The following is a 15366-nucleotide window of genomic DNA, read 5'->3' as shown; positions in this document are numbered from 1 at the left end:
AATGCATACTGATGTTCATTAGCGACTGGGCCAAAGCTGTACTGTTATAAGGCCTACAGTCCTTTTTAGAAGTTTTGATGTCTCCTTGGCTGAGGATAAATCAACTACACATATGAAAACTGCAGCAACAGTAATGTGCTCCATCCATCAGTGGATCACTATAGGCTGATGGTGATGGTGATGATATTAGGGTGTAGTTTCAAACAGTGTTTGACATATTGTTGAATATTATAGGTTATATTGTGGTGAAATAACAAGATATGCAATAATATTTTTTAACGGCAGCATCTTGGATACGTAAAACAGATGAATCATTAATTTGCGTTTATTAACCCTGAGTTTGAAAATGCATTTTTAGTTGATTTTAAAAGTTTTAACAGATAAATGTTGAAAAAGACTAGGTTGCTGTGTATGACCCTGCATGCTGCATCGCTCTGTGGATTCACTGGGGAGGAGTTAAGCAGGACAAGCTGAAATGGAGTGAAAGTGCGCAGATCAGTCAAAGAGAATAGCAGCAGCAGCTTGTGCTTGTGGAAGATCTATGGTCTTGAACTGTCACCATGTAAAAACCACAGGGTGTGTACTATTATGACATTAAGAATGGCCCGAGACTGTCCAATCATCTAGCACAAGGAAATGCTGCAGACGTTCTGACTTTGGCCTTGAAGTCTTTCTTAGACGTGCTTTTTAAATCCGTGAGGCCACAATACAGGGATTTAAATCGCCGACAATAGGCAGCTGGTTGGCTGGAGTCAGATGTGGGATCACCAGACGTTATCCTGTGTCTTTTTAAATGGATTTTCTTTTTTTGCAGAAGGAGCTTCACCCAACTCTCTTTGACCTTAATTGCCACCTCGGGCAGATTCAGCTTTGCAATGCAGGTTTACGGAAAATACTATCTTTTAAATATTTGAATATTTAAAAAAAAAGTAATGAAGATAAATAAGCTTGAAATGGCTTTATGGTTGTTACTGGTTACTTTGTTAGATTTATACCTCAATTCCAAGCTATACCTCTTCTGTTTTGAAACGCCATATCTGTCAGTTTTGTTTACCAGCAGTCCTTCAGGGTTTCACTGTTTTTCTCATTGAACTTTAAGGCAAGGCTCCGGGTGTAGAAGCCCGCGGCGTCTGTGTTCCCAGCCCGGGGTTGTTCCTGTAAGTAAAAGGTTTCCTGCTTCCCTTGGGCACAGGCAGAGCGCTGGACCTCCTAGTGAAAAGCTCCATATTGTTGATTTTGTCTATTGTAATGCAAATCTGAGCTTGAGACCCTTGAGTCATCCATCACACATGACAGGACAGCCAGGCTATTGTCCGCTCCTTCGGCGGATTTGTGTTTAAACTAGACTCTCTACCAGGGGCCTAAGCTGTTGGATTCTGGGAGAGGAAAAAGAACGGAAAGGATTAGGCCTGCTGTTGCTATGTAAATATAGCATAATCAGGCAAAAACAATAGGGTTGTATAGAGATACCAACTGGACAGCTGAAAAGCATGTAAGCAATCAGGATTGTCATAAAATCAAGCTTTTAACTGATTTAAAGACTTAAGGATTGTATCTTAATGAAAACAAAAAGCAACCGATTGTGATGTTTAGTAACTATCCGCACATTATGTTTTTAATGCTCTTTAGTATCCTTTTACAGTTAAAGGAGGGATTTCTGCATTTTGTTACTTGTATATCACTTTAATTTCAGACAGGGAATTTGCTGTATATATGGTTGACTGCAATAGCTTTAATATAAGGTGGATATTTCCTTCAGATCTGTTTAAAACTTTTTTTTTTTGGTGACTGACACGTTTATTTAATTTCAGTGCAAGACCCTGTTCACAGTAGTAGTTTTGTTAATATGCAGTAACTTAAGAATGATAAATATATGTAATTAAAAGAGAATGACTGAAATTATATGCAGTCATGTCACACTTTCACATATTTAATTACATTCAAGCAGGGGGTTAAATTATCTTTGTGGTTCTTTTTTGTTGTGACAAATGACACCAAGGAATTATGACCTAATGAGAATTAATGATAGATTTCTCTTAGAGAGGGGGGGCATGTCTTTGCTTCTTAGGCTTTTGAAATTGCTTTTACTCCGCTATTAAAACCAAAGAAGAAAAAGAATAAAGCAAGAAAAGCCACATGAAGTGAACCTTGCGTGTGTGAATATTCCACGGTTTGAAAACGTGCCAACGCGAGCGCACTGCAATTCATTTACATCGTGGTGGACCATCATGCCAGATGTGAGTGTGGTTATTTTGGGTTAAAAAAAAGTGCTGCTACAGGAAAGAGACTGATTTCCAAAAACTTGATCTCAGTGCTGCATCATGAACAATATAACTCTGCAAAGTAAGCGGTTTTAACTTTTAATTCAATGCACCTTAACTTTTCATTAAGTAGGGGAAATTAATGATGTGTATGGATAATTATGAATAGGAAGTAACATTGCTGTGTATTCATTGTTGTGTTTTTAGTAAGAAAGCAGAATCAGACTATACAGATTATACTTCCTTCCCCAGTAAAAACAATTCCCATTAAATGTTGTCTGTAAGATTTTGACGAAGAGGGTTCCCCCTGTGTGTCCCAGCTCAGCAACTCCTGTAAGATTATCCAGATAACACACCTCCTCTGGCAGCAGTGGGGGAGGACCATGTAGGGAGAGACAGGGAGAATTAAAATGGCCATCCATCACCATTGGCTCCATCTCCACCCTTGGGAAAGAGCTGACTCCAAGAATGAGATGCCATTTGTTGCTCATGATCAAGCATGGCTGTCACAACTCCGGTCAGCTCCCAGCCCTGGCTTCCTGGCAGGAATGAGATCCCATCTCACCCAAGCATCTGATGCCGGCACTTGGCCCACAAGTAGACCCGGAGCGTGCTAAGCCGCAACGCCACCTGTCTCAGTTTTGTGATGCATATTAATATAATAATGTTTGAGAAACCAATTGATAGGAATAGTCAAATAGGATAAGTGTTTTTTAGTGATTTATATCAAAATTCAAAATCTCTCTGTCTCTTTCAAAAGCATAAGACGTACAGTTTCCTAAAAGTAACAGTACCACATCCACAGGAATATGAACAATCCTGGATGAGAGAGAAAGCAGACCATGACTTAAAAAAACTAACCAATAAAAAGGAAAATCTTCTTGCCTGATGGGGTGCTGTTTGCCCAGAATGGAAGCAGCTCTGAACAGGTGTCAGCTGATGTAAAGCTGGGTTACATATAAACCACATGGTCACTGTTTTGAACAGTATTGCTTTCAAAGAAATCTTTGCCTTTCAGGAATGCATGCCTTATGTTAAGAAGAATTGTAAATGGAGACTGGAAAGACAAACAATTTGTTGTACAGGTTAATCCAGGATAACACACAATTATAGACCAGCTTTACTTCATGACAGCTCAGAGTTTCCACATTTCGTGGTTCGAATACCTTCATGTGTGAGATTTGCACTGAGCCCAAAACCAGAATTGAAAGTTTAAAAGAAAACCCTTTAAGGGCGTCTGCAGTAGTGCCTGAGCTTTTTCTTCTCATCAGACCTATAAAACGGATATTTTTGTCAAGTGAAATGCCATTGAGTAATAATTACAGAAAAAAAGGTAGAACTACTAGGGCCTCATTTAGGGAGGGGAAAAATGTGAAACCCTGTGTAACTGCTAAATTGGATTTATTATTGAATGAGGAATCAGCTGCTGCAGGACAATCCCGGGAACGCCGGGCTGCTGGCTCTTTGTAGGCAACCATTTGAGTGCAATTGATATGCTTTAGGACCTCTTGGGGTCATTGAGATTCAGAGGAAGCCATTCTTAACGTCAGAGAAAAGAATGGAAGAAATACATGGTCTCACAGCTGCCGAGCAGCATGTGACTACTATGGGGGTCAGGTCATAAATATCTAATCCTTTTCCTGCTGCTTTGACTGACAACAAGAGAACTCTTTAATACTCTTTAAAGAGTTCAAACTTTCTCTCTCTCAATTGAGACTGAACTCCATCAGAGCAGAGCACATTGTTTTATGCTGTTAGAAAGTGGACCAGTTTGCATGATGATTTTACACCAGACTGCTAAGGACTAAGAAAACAGCGGAGGGTTTTTAATGCTGTATTTTTCAAATTGTCAAAACAAAATTAAATTAGAAAAGTTTGCCTATTTTTTTATCTAATGTTCTATGACAAGAGTTCAATTACTGTCCTTACTTTGGATTAAACTTTGTAAAGTGATGATTTATACTAATTCCATGCTGTGAAAGATACTTGACAGTTTCCCAGCATAGCACAGCACTTACCCCCCCCCCCCCACTGTGCAAGTATGAGCCACCTAAGGAAAAGGAAAGTCATGGGCAGGGGGGAGGATTTGCCTGAGCCTGGCTGTCTCCAGTAAAAGTTCACGAGTAAATGCGAACTCTTAAAAATTGATCTGGCAGTGCTTTGGCATGATGACCCGCTGATTCCAGTGCCTGTGACTCATTCCTCTCATATTGCCAGATAGGCTGTCATCCGGTGTGATGTAGAGGCGTCACGTGACTCCTGGGGACTGGGGAGGGGGCGGGGGCAGGCGGTGAGGATGGAGTCGAGCCAGCCAGTGCTGCCACCCCAGGTCTGGATGGCAGGTTGATCTCCAAAACCTCTTAGTGCCCCCTCCGCCCCCCCCCAGCAGGGGGTGCTATGGAAGTGTTGACAGACGGTGACATAAAAAGAGGGGTGAAAAGGTCAATAGCAGAAGTATAAATGTCTTAAGGGGCAATAATTTATCGCTGATCACAGTTCTTGCGAACAAGATTAACAACTCCTGGCTGTTTCAGATCACATACCTCCCACCAAGTTTAAATAAGCATGTGTGATAACAGAGGCAGTCCTGATCTATTTAAAGTGTACATGTGGAAGTAATAGTTAAGGGTGGCCTTTACATCACATTGTTCTCTCTTTTCTTTTTTACCATTAGAGGTGGTGCTGAGTCTAATTATAGATTATATGTCCTATATGACATCACAGTTGACTGCTGTCCTGGACTTTTCCAGGGCTTTGTATTCATATTTATCGTTTTTTGTCAAATGCACTCACTGAGGTAATTTTAGCACTTTGTAATATATGCTGCAATGTTTATTTTACAGAGGTGTTTGTGTTTAATGGATTTTGGACTTCACTGGGAACTCCCACAGTGCATATGAAGGCTTTTTTATGCTCGTGCTTAAGATGGGCCAGGTTCTTAATTCATTGAGATATTCCATACCACAAAAATCAACAACAATGCAAAGATACACAACGACCTTGGTTTAGTGAGATTTTACTTAATTTATAGTTTGAAGCTGTTGGCTGTGATGAACCACATAAAAAAGTGAAGTTTGAACTCATTGCCTTTTCAGTTTAATGTATTAATGTGGCCTAAAGATTGAAAGTTTGCTTATTTCAGCAATTTTGTCTTGCTCAGAATCAACCGATTATATTGACTAGTCAGTCCACTTCTAAATAAAGAGGAGAAGGAGGCTTTTTTTGTTTTTGTTTTGGGGATTTCAGTTCTTAAAAGTGGACTCCCCCTTTTTCAAAATGTTGTTTTGCACACCACACAGGAAAGAAAGCCGGCTTGCCAAGTCCCGCTGAGCGTTTTTTCAAGCTTGTGAAAAGAATGAATTATTCAGCAGTAAGCATGCTTACAGCTGGCCATTTGGGAGCTTTGATCTACGAATCAGGCGTCTGCATGAATGCCCTTATTGTCATGTTATGTGTACACAGTGTGTGAATTATTGAAAATAGCGAGGCCCTAGCCTCATCTGGTAGAGATTACAGTGCAGGCATGCTGGGTGAAGGGCTGTAATTGAAAATCCCCAGATGCTGTTTATTTGGCCGGGGTCACATGATCTCCTGCAGTTGGCGTGGCCTTAACAAAACGATACCCGCTAAGAAAGCAAGGCCCATCTTCCGTCCATAGCTCTTGTCGTTTAGCAACTGACGGCACAGAACACTAAAACACCTGTCCGGCTGATGTGTCCCCCTTTCAGAAGGTGCTGGTACAAACCGAGATGCACACAGGGGTGCCTAGTGTCATGTAATATACCTTTACCATTCATAATTTGACTCGATGCATTTTTCTCGACTTTACTATCTACAAGGGGGATGTTTTGAGATTCCTAAGATTTTTAATAGTAGTACAAAAATACATTGCTGGAGAAAAGTTAATGTCTGTTTTTACAAAGCTCCCACTAGGTGCACTCTGAAGAAGCTTAATTAAGGTGATGGCAATTTGAGAAGTTGAGAGAGGCTGTGTCCCTATCAGCTCCCGCTCCCTCCGTCAGGCAGGTGTGGTTAATGGGAGTAACTGAAGATGTGCTCTTACACTTCAGAGGCAGATTAGCCTTTCATCTGCCACACCTGGTATGAGGATGTAAAAAAAACAAAAGCCCCGCAACAACAACAACAGAAAACCAGCAGGTGGAATCGTACGCTTCACTGACTCTGTACAGGGCGAGTCACTCAATCTACACAGTGAAAGCTGGAAATAGAACTGACATGTAGGTACTGGACTTATCACTGTTCAATGTAAATTGAGTATTGGTACTGGATATCTGTCATTTAATGCATGAAAAATACAGTTTAGAATTTCAAACTTAAATGTTTATAGTAAAATAAACAAATGTGACGGACACAATAAGTCATAAAGGAGAATTACAATTTTACTCTGGGCTCAGTTTCTTAAATGCAACATATCTTTTCACAAGTTTCATTTAAAGCTACCTGTGATATCCTATAGAAAAATGTAAACTTCTCAATGGCTCTTATATGGGCTACCCTTTTGCAGTCTGTATCATGCAATGCAAATGAAGTATTCAACTGGTTTGTGTCCCTTGCTTTATGCACTCCTTCCTTAGTCTTGATGCAGAACAGATTTGGCGTTCACCTGTGATCAAATGCCATCTCTTCATAAAGGTTTCATATCTATAAAGGAATGACCGTTTAATAATATTTATTCATAAAGTTAAATTGTTTAAAAAGCTATTAGATTATACAGGAAGAATACAACATATATATAATATACACACATACACACTTCAGCCTTTAGTTACAGCTGGCTTCACAATTCACAACCTCTGCCTATAATTTGCCTAATAGTTTTGGGGTAGTGGTATGTAATTAACATATGACGAGGCTAACTAGGGGGTCAATTATGCACTGCCTTGGCAATTAGTGGAAAGTTCTGGGCATAGCACTGGCTTAGCAGACTGAATATTAATTATTTTGTAAATAACATTGCATTTATATATCATGCTGTAAACATAATGGTAATATATTTATTTGACACCTCTTTTATAATTTTGTTACTACAATATATGATTTATTATCGGGAAGTGACGTTTTTACTTGGAACAATTGAATGAGTAAATGCTTAGCTGTTTAGAGACATTGCTCTGCCTTCCAGACATAAAGGTCACAATGTTCATTAGGAAAGATTTCCTTTAAGTGCTTAATGTAGTAGCATCTGTTGAGTATGTAATTATATTACGCTTAACTATTAAAAATGCACAAATGGGTAATAAACATTTAGCAAAATATGTATGTATGTATTTATTTACTGGGCTCTGATTTATCTTACATATTCAAAGCGTTATGGGACACAATGTTATGTGTTGGACGTGTACTATAATAAAAAAAAATCAAACCAACCAATGCATAAATGAAAACTGCCCTGAACAGGGAATGATGCTTGGCAGCAGTGAAACCATTTAAAAACATTACTTTGAAACCCTTGTGTTTTAATATGCCTGTTCTCTCCCCCTCTCTCTCTCTCTTTTTAAAGGTCGGAATGAATTGATAGCCAGATACATCAAGCTAAGAACAGGGAAGACGAGGACAAGGAAGCAGGTAATAGAGACCAACGTGAACTCTTGCATGCTCCGTAATGAAGAAACACAACCATGTTTGGCTGTACGGGCTGCCCTGCTTCAGCTCCGCGGAGCTATCGTGAACATCACTGGCATTTTTATTATAACTTGTTTGCTTAAGTATATTGTTTGCATCTCTAGTGCGATGCTGTCATCACTTAAGTGACCTGAACACATGTACACATGCATGCATTTATTGCGCTCGCATGTCCTGTCAGTTTGCCAAGAGTGGCTTCAGATCATAGCGATTTATCTTCCCAGGAAAATCAACAAACCTGGCACTTGCTATGGTGAGCAGTGTGGTAAGTGGTTCTGGTTTATGTGAAAGTCTTGTTACGCTAGCCTGCTTTTACCGTGTGCTGCATGTGAACATAGTGCTGCGGAGATGTATTGTCAATGCTTACACACTTTTCACTGTTTAAGCAATGGAAGCAAATACAGCAGACACACCAAGAAAAGAAAGAAAACTGTGCATCAAATTACCTTAACCTAAATCATACTGTCAATATGTGTGTGTGTAATATATATAATATATATATATATATTATTCAAATAATCACAACAATAAATTATCAATGCTTTCTTATGGGGTCCTGGTGCCAACATGGCATCCTATTCTCGACTTCACCGAACTCTGTAAATACAGGGTTCTGATTACCGAAGGAGGACAAGACATTTTACATTACATTTAACCACTTCAACTCCAGATGAAAAAACAAAAACCCTTCCCAGGGTACCACATTTTGAAAATAATGATAATGATTTAATGCCTGAAAATGCTTTAAAATGTAAATGTATGATTAATGAAATACAAAATAAATTACCAAATGGTGTTTTTCATTACCTCTTTATGCTGCTGTGTACTACATATTCATGTTCAGTAAAGAGATAAGTACAAGGTTGTTTTCTTATGTTTGAACAAAGAAAACTATGCAAATGCATTTTTATATTATACTTTATAATAAATAACAAACTTTTGTAATACAAAATACACTAAAATGAAAATAAATGTATTAAACAATACACTGACACACTAATAATATGCAATACACTGGAACTCATATGAAAATAATAAACTACACTGAAACGGCTATAATAAACAATGAACTGTATTTATCAATGAAAACTCAATCTCTATCAACACCTGTGCCATGAGCGGCTTGTTCTGTGCAATGTATTGAAATGATCAATACAATAAGCTTGGAAGACAGCGCTACAGATGCGCTACAGGCTCCGTGCAGCATTGTGACGGATCTGGTTGCCGCAAACGCTGCTGCATTGCCTTCTTTTCAGCACTGTTTTTTTAACGCATCTCACCACAGTACTGTATAGCTTTGCTAAAAACTAAATAAACTACAATTAAACAAGTACAACTATTAATAAAACTAGCAATAATGATATAAAACTATACTGATATACTTGAATGGATTGCCGCAATAGACAGAAGACTTCTACACATGCCCAGGTACATGGAGGCTCTAAACAACATGGCATGATCGCCGTCCCAGGCTTTCAATTCACCTTCTACAACACTGGCTTTGGGATGACATGAAACTACATGGTACTGAGGGTTGTCATGTGACATATGTGCATACATCATGGTATTGAAGTGGTTAAATGCTCAGCCCTGTTGTCCTCCATAGCGCCCAGAGTCTACGTTTCAAAAGTCTATATCTAAACTTTTATGTAGAATTTGACATGCTTGAAACATGCACATAATCCATGTGTCCTCCATCGCGGCACACGTATGCGCAATATCCCACATGTCTACAGCATAACTTAAAAATGACTTTACATGTAAACCTGAGTTTCTCCGCTTAAGTCGATTAATGTGTTCAATGCTGTGTCTTTCGCTGCACAAGCATTGACGAGAGCCAATTGATTTTAACGGGGAAATTCTGGTGTGCTTGTATTCAAGTCACTTTTAAGTTATTTACATGAGGCCATACCGTCTACGTGTGCCACGATTGAAGATAGGTGTAGGATTGCATGCATGTTTAGGTATGTCAAATTCGATGTCTAATTTTGGATATAGACTTTTGCATAAATTAGCATGAGAGAAAAGCTTACGTCAGAGGCAAGCACAGTAAATGCAACACTTTCTTCAGCGCAATTTCATAATTAACACCACAGTTGCGCTGATATTGGCAATTCATCGTTAATTAAGCTGAAGCTTGTCGGATGTGTTTTTTTGGAAAGCTAATTCCGATTCACACAGTCCCACAAAGCACCGTACAGTTATAATCCGTTCTCTCTTATAATTACTCCCACAGTTTCGATGCTTTCGCCCGAGTTTTGTTTCGCGCGGTGGCTGGCTGCGACGTGCAGGTTCAGACATTTTTCCAGTGAGGCGCACAGGTGGTTATACATCACTGCCACCTACTGCTGCCTGGAATGAAACCGTTGTTCTCACACAGAGCAGGAATACGGGCCGAGGATATTCATAAGAACGGTTAAGAATGACTATTCGACGTCTGAAATAGAAGTCGACGTATTTTACTAGTCGAATAAGTCGACTAAGACGACTAATCGTTGCAGCCCTATATATATATATAATTTATTTATATATAAAAGCATGCTTAGAATGCTGGTTTAACAAAAGCAGGTCAATATTAAAAATGTCTATGTAATATTAAAGCCTGAATTAATTTTAAAGTATTGTCCCAGTGTTGTAATAAATAATGTAACATTTTACTTTTTAATCCTCATTTGCAATTGATAATTTAAAAATGGTTGCTTAAAAAAACTTGAAATTAGCAGTAAAATGAGCTAAAAACTGAACAAATTAGTGGCCCTACCTATATGTGTGTGGTTTAGGAAGTTACATATCAGACAGATAAGTGTTCAAAGATTGTTGTTTTGAACACAGTATTGAAAAGTGTGTGCAATAAGCAGTGCCAGATAAACAGACCGAAACTGTGATCCTCTTCAACCAGGATTCCTGCTCGAGGCCGGTGGCTGGAGTCCATGATAAATGCTTGTATGTCAAATGGAACACTTACAGCAATCTTACAAAGAATTCAATCAATTCCTTAAGATGGGTCACTTGTATTGACCGATAACCGTTCCTTTTCTTTCATCTGTAGGTCAATCTGGTTCATTTACACTGAGAGGTCTTTTGCATTTTACTTTACTTACAGCATTGGGTTTGTTACACTAAATTTAAATACTTTTATAGAATATTGAAGTAATTTAGACTGTATATGTAAAATTATTAATGCTAATAATTCTCTAAGTTTTTATATATATATATAGCTATTTATTTGCCCAGTGATGGACTGGCGTCCCGTCCTGGGTGTATTCCTGCCTTGCGCCCTATGCCTGCCGGGTTCGTCTCTGGCTTTCCCCGCAACCCTCACCAGGATAAGCGGTTTTGAAAATGAATATAGCTATTTATGCATTAAGGTATAGAAAATGTAAAAGCAGCAATCAAGCAGATTTAGATGAGACTGCAACAATATTTTGCTGTTACCGCCAAGTTCATGATATAAGTAAATTATTTGTAAATGTAGTATAATTATGCTGTAATGAAGTATATATATGTTTGGCTTAAATTTGTATTCATTAGCTGCTTATCATGTTACACAAAACAGAACTGCTTTGGAAACACGACCATCGCTGTGTATCACAGTCAAATTATGTTACCTGTCACTAGTAATTCTTCTTTAGAGAGGATGGCCAACAGTGATATAACCCATGGAGAAAAAGAAAAGTCATATGTTTTTTCCATTTAAAACGATCCCTCATATGGAACCAGTGATAAGCTTTGACCTGCAGATTATTTAAACAGCATTTTATTTCATTGGAGATTATCCTCCCAATAAGAGGTTTTTAATATTTCTTGTCCTAATATCCCCAAAGGGTATAATAGCACCAGATTATTTATTATTTTCATAATCAGGTTTTGGTCAGACATTAATAAAATGTTTTAATTCTCAGTGGGGAAATCACAACCTACAGGTTTTTAGACTGAAAAGATAAAAATGTAAAGTGTTACAAATGGGAAAAAAAAATGTACAGATTTATTGCCTCACTGGACTTGACTTGCCGGTTGTGTGAGAATACTTTGAAATCTTCCGCGTATTTGCCCCGTGGTGAAATTAAGCTCAGAAAAGACAATAATTCGATCTCTTCAAGTGTTTAAACATACAAGATGAATGGAACTAACTTCATTTTTACCCTTCTTAAAAAATATGCCACATTTCCGGAATTCTTTCATTTGCCACACAGTGGACATTTGACATCTGCTCATGACTAAATGTGGTAAATGAGTCTGTCTTCCTTAATCAACTCACTTAAGTGATGATGACCTATATAACAATGCTTTGGTTGCTTAGAAGCTTGGTGCGTGGCTGAGAATGCAGAATACCTACTAGCTTAGCTGGCTGATGAGACACATCATTTCCCTAAGTATATTAACAAATAGATATGTATTTTTTTTTTTACAATTGGTTTCCCTTTTTTGTTTCTTTTTTTTGTTTTATAAATTTGAACAATGTAGGTGTCTAGTCACATACAGGTCTTAGCAAGAAAGAAAGTTCGAGAAATCCAAGCCGCCATCAAGGTACGTCTGGCTTGCCCAGTTGCAGGGGGCTTTTCATCTCCATGGTTACAGGCTTTTCCTTTGTTTTCCTCCCTTCCCCTACCCTGCAGGTGTCTAGTCACATTCAGGTTCTTGCCAGAAGGAAATCTCGTGAGTTTCATTCCAAGCTAAAGGTATGCGCTTTTCTGCTTATGGGCTTGTGGTTGCTAAGCGTATCACTTCCTGTTTTCCATGGTGATGGGTGAATGCCTGTGATTCCTGTAACCTAGATTTCTCGCATGCGACGGTCTGTTTAGCATTGATAATACAAACCTCTAGTCAAGGAGCACCTCTTCAGCCTGTGGGAAGGATTTGTTTTAAGGAATATGTGCATTTGCTTTGAGCAAACCTGTACGTCTTAAAGATTTCCGAACTCTTCCAAACCTTTATATGTATATATACAAAATAAAACAAATCTGATTACCAGAAAAACATGAATCTTAGAAAATGTTAAATTGGAGCCGACTGATTGCTACTTTCATTTTCTGTCTGTTATATCTACTAGGGGCCGGATTAAATCAAAGCTTTGACCCACCTGCTAATAGAAAACTACAAATCTGTCCATAGTAGCAGTTACATTTCTGATTAGAGGAAAGTGCTGTCTAACTAATAATGAAGGTGCAACTGAGTACAGTTGTGTAGTTTTCTATTAGCAGGTGGGTCAAAGATTTGATTTAATCCAGCCCTAGGTCACAGAATAAAATTGTTTGCAAGTGCAATAATTTTTATTCTTGAACGAAAGAATCATTAATTTATGAAATACATTTCTGAAGTTAAGAAATTAATATACTGCTGAAAAGAGATTTAATTATTCAACTATAAATAGGCATATTACATATCCATCTTACTTTTGCATTCTAATACAAATTAGAATCAAATGTAGTGTTTAGAAGCATTCATTGTAACTTCACTATTTCTTGAACAGGGGCAGCTTTGCCTATAGCATCCTACTAAAGTGAGATCTTCAACACAGGCTTAATCAGCAGTATCTACAGAGACAATGCAATGCTCAAAACAAATAACACGTGGTTATTTAAAATAATTGCTTACCATAGAGCTGATGGTGTCACACATTATACTGTTTATAACAAGCATATAAACAGAAATGTAGTGTTTAGTTCTGCAGTTTAAAATGGGCAGCATGCTGGCAAGATGCATTGGCTGTTAGTGAGTGGCTGTAAGCTATCCTTGCTGAGCACTGGGGTTGAAAGGGCAGGGGTTCAATGCCTTGGCTTTTGGGTTTATTTTAATCAGACGCAGTAGCAAATACCTGTAGGTTCAGACTCTGTTATTGCTTTCTTCTTTTTTGGCTTTTCTTGCTAAAACAAACTGCCTTAGTTTAGAGCAAGAAATCAGGCTTTAGTCCATTTACAGCTTTCTGTGTATTCTTCCCTCTCTCTCCTTGTCTAATTTTAAAGACTTATCTTGTATTCACTTTGGCTGCCACAGCTGCTTCCCTTGTGCTGCATTAATAAAGATATTGAAAATCACCTGGTCTTTTCAGACAGATGTCCCGGTCACGATTAATTCCAACCAGAATAATGGAAAAATGTATACATTGACATTATTTAATTATGCATAATAAATATTTTCCCTGAGTCCTGCTAATTGTATCTTCATATATTTTGGGGGGGAAATATATATCCAAAGGTTTCTCAGTGGGTTTTGAAAAGAAGAACAAAGAACTTGAAAGATAGCTTAAAATCTTCTTTGATGTGCACAGTTTTCAGCATTTCCCAACACAATAAGATGGATTAATTGCTGCTCATTAGGCAGCGTGTTGGGGCAGCTATGAATGCACGTTCTTTCATGGACAGTGGCTGTTGCCTGAGTATAAAATAGCCAGCTTTTGTATGTGTTACTGTCTACCTTAATCAAAAGCAAATTAGAGATCAGGGTAGAAAAGAATTCAAGCGCAGTCCTTCCATTTTCTGAGCGGCGCATTGTAAATCCACATCCTCTTTTCTTATCTGCTCTGTGTTAAGTGAAATTACTGTCATTATATTACTGTACTCTATGGGTAGACCAAAATGAAATCTAGGCAGTGGTGATATGAAACGTTTTCAAAAACAGACTCTTTAAATCCAGTGCATTTTGGACACTGGGGAAGAGTTGTCTGCTGTGCATTTTCTACATATTTATGGTACAGAATTCTTCAGTACATTTGTTAGTTCTTTGTTAAATGAGCATCAGATACTGTTTCAGATGACAGAGTGTGCAAATAATCCTGCCATGAATGGAATTTCAATTCACGTTGCATCTGAATGAGTTGCACCTGATATTTCATAAATATGAGATGATGCTGGCAAGGAGTGTTTTTTTGCTGTGATTATTACAATGCATTTTGAATACTATAAACATAAAATGATGCAGTTACAGAACATGTGCTCAATAGAATTTTCATAGAAGTTTTAATCTAACATGAATTACAACATTTCAATCCAGAGACTATGGACAACCAATGGATTTAGTCTGCATTGTATGTAGAAAAAGTTGTGAATATGTGATCTGGCAGACTGACGCATATCATTTAAATGGGTGAATTAGCCAAACGCTTCCATTGCCGTTTCATGGATTACTTTTACTTATCAATATTGACTATATTCCTCCATTTCAAATGTGTATCGTGTGATGTGCAGTTCGTATCGTCAATTGGCAGGAAGCTTGTAATGTTACAATGAATTTTATCTGTTTGCATTCAGGTCACAAGCATGGTAAGTATCTGTTTGTACTTTAGCTCTGCTTGGCCCATCTCTAGGCTAGCTTTTACAGTATCTCTGCTGTTAGTATAGATGGCATCCCCTCAAGAACACCTGCTTCTCGTTTGGTCTCTAATGTTGAGGTTTTCATCGTTGAAAGACAGTGCTGTTGCTCCTCGGTGCCTTTCTTGCCAGCATGCTCACCCAGAATGTTTGCT

General features: G+C 38.2%; 1 protein-coding gene across 1 annotated transcript in view; it reads left to right on the top strand.

Moving 5' to 3' along the window:
* LOC136747544 (transcriptional enhancer factor TEF-1-like) overlaps window positions 1-15366 on the top strand; it is a 64360-nt gene that overhangs the window by 35906 nt on the left and 13088 nt on the right. The window contains 4 exon segments of the mRNA XM_066700429.1: window positions 7783-7847; window positions 12369-12438; window positions 12441-12583; window positions 15152-15163. Coding sequence (XP_066556526.1) covers window positions 7783-7847; window positions 12369-12438; window positions 12441-12583; window positions 15152-15163 — 290 coding nt within the window.

Source organism: Amia ocellicauda, chromosome 4, assembly GCF_036373705.1.
Source record: "Amia ocellicauda isolate fAmiCal2 chromosome 4, fAmiCal2.hap1, whole genome shotgun sequence".
NCBI classification, from domain to species: domain Eukaryota; kingdom Metazoa; phylum Chordata; class Actinopteri; order Amiiformes; family Amiidae; genus Amia; species Amia ocellicauda.
This window is presented reverse-complemented; position numbering and strand designations above follow the sequence as displayed.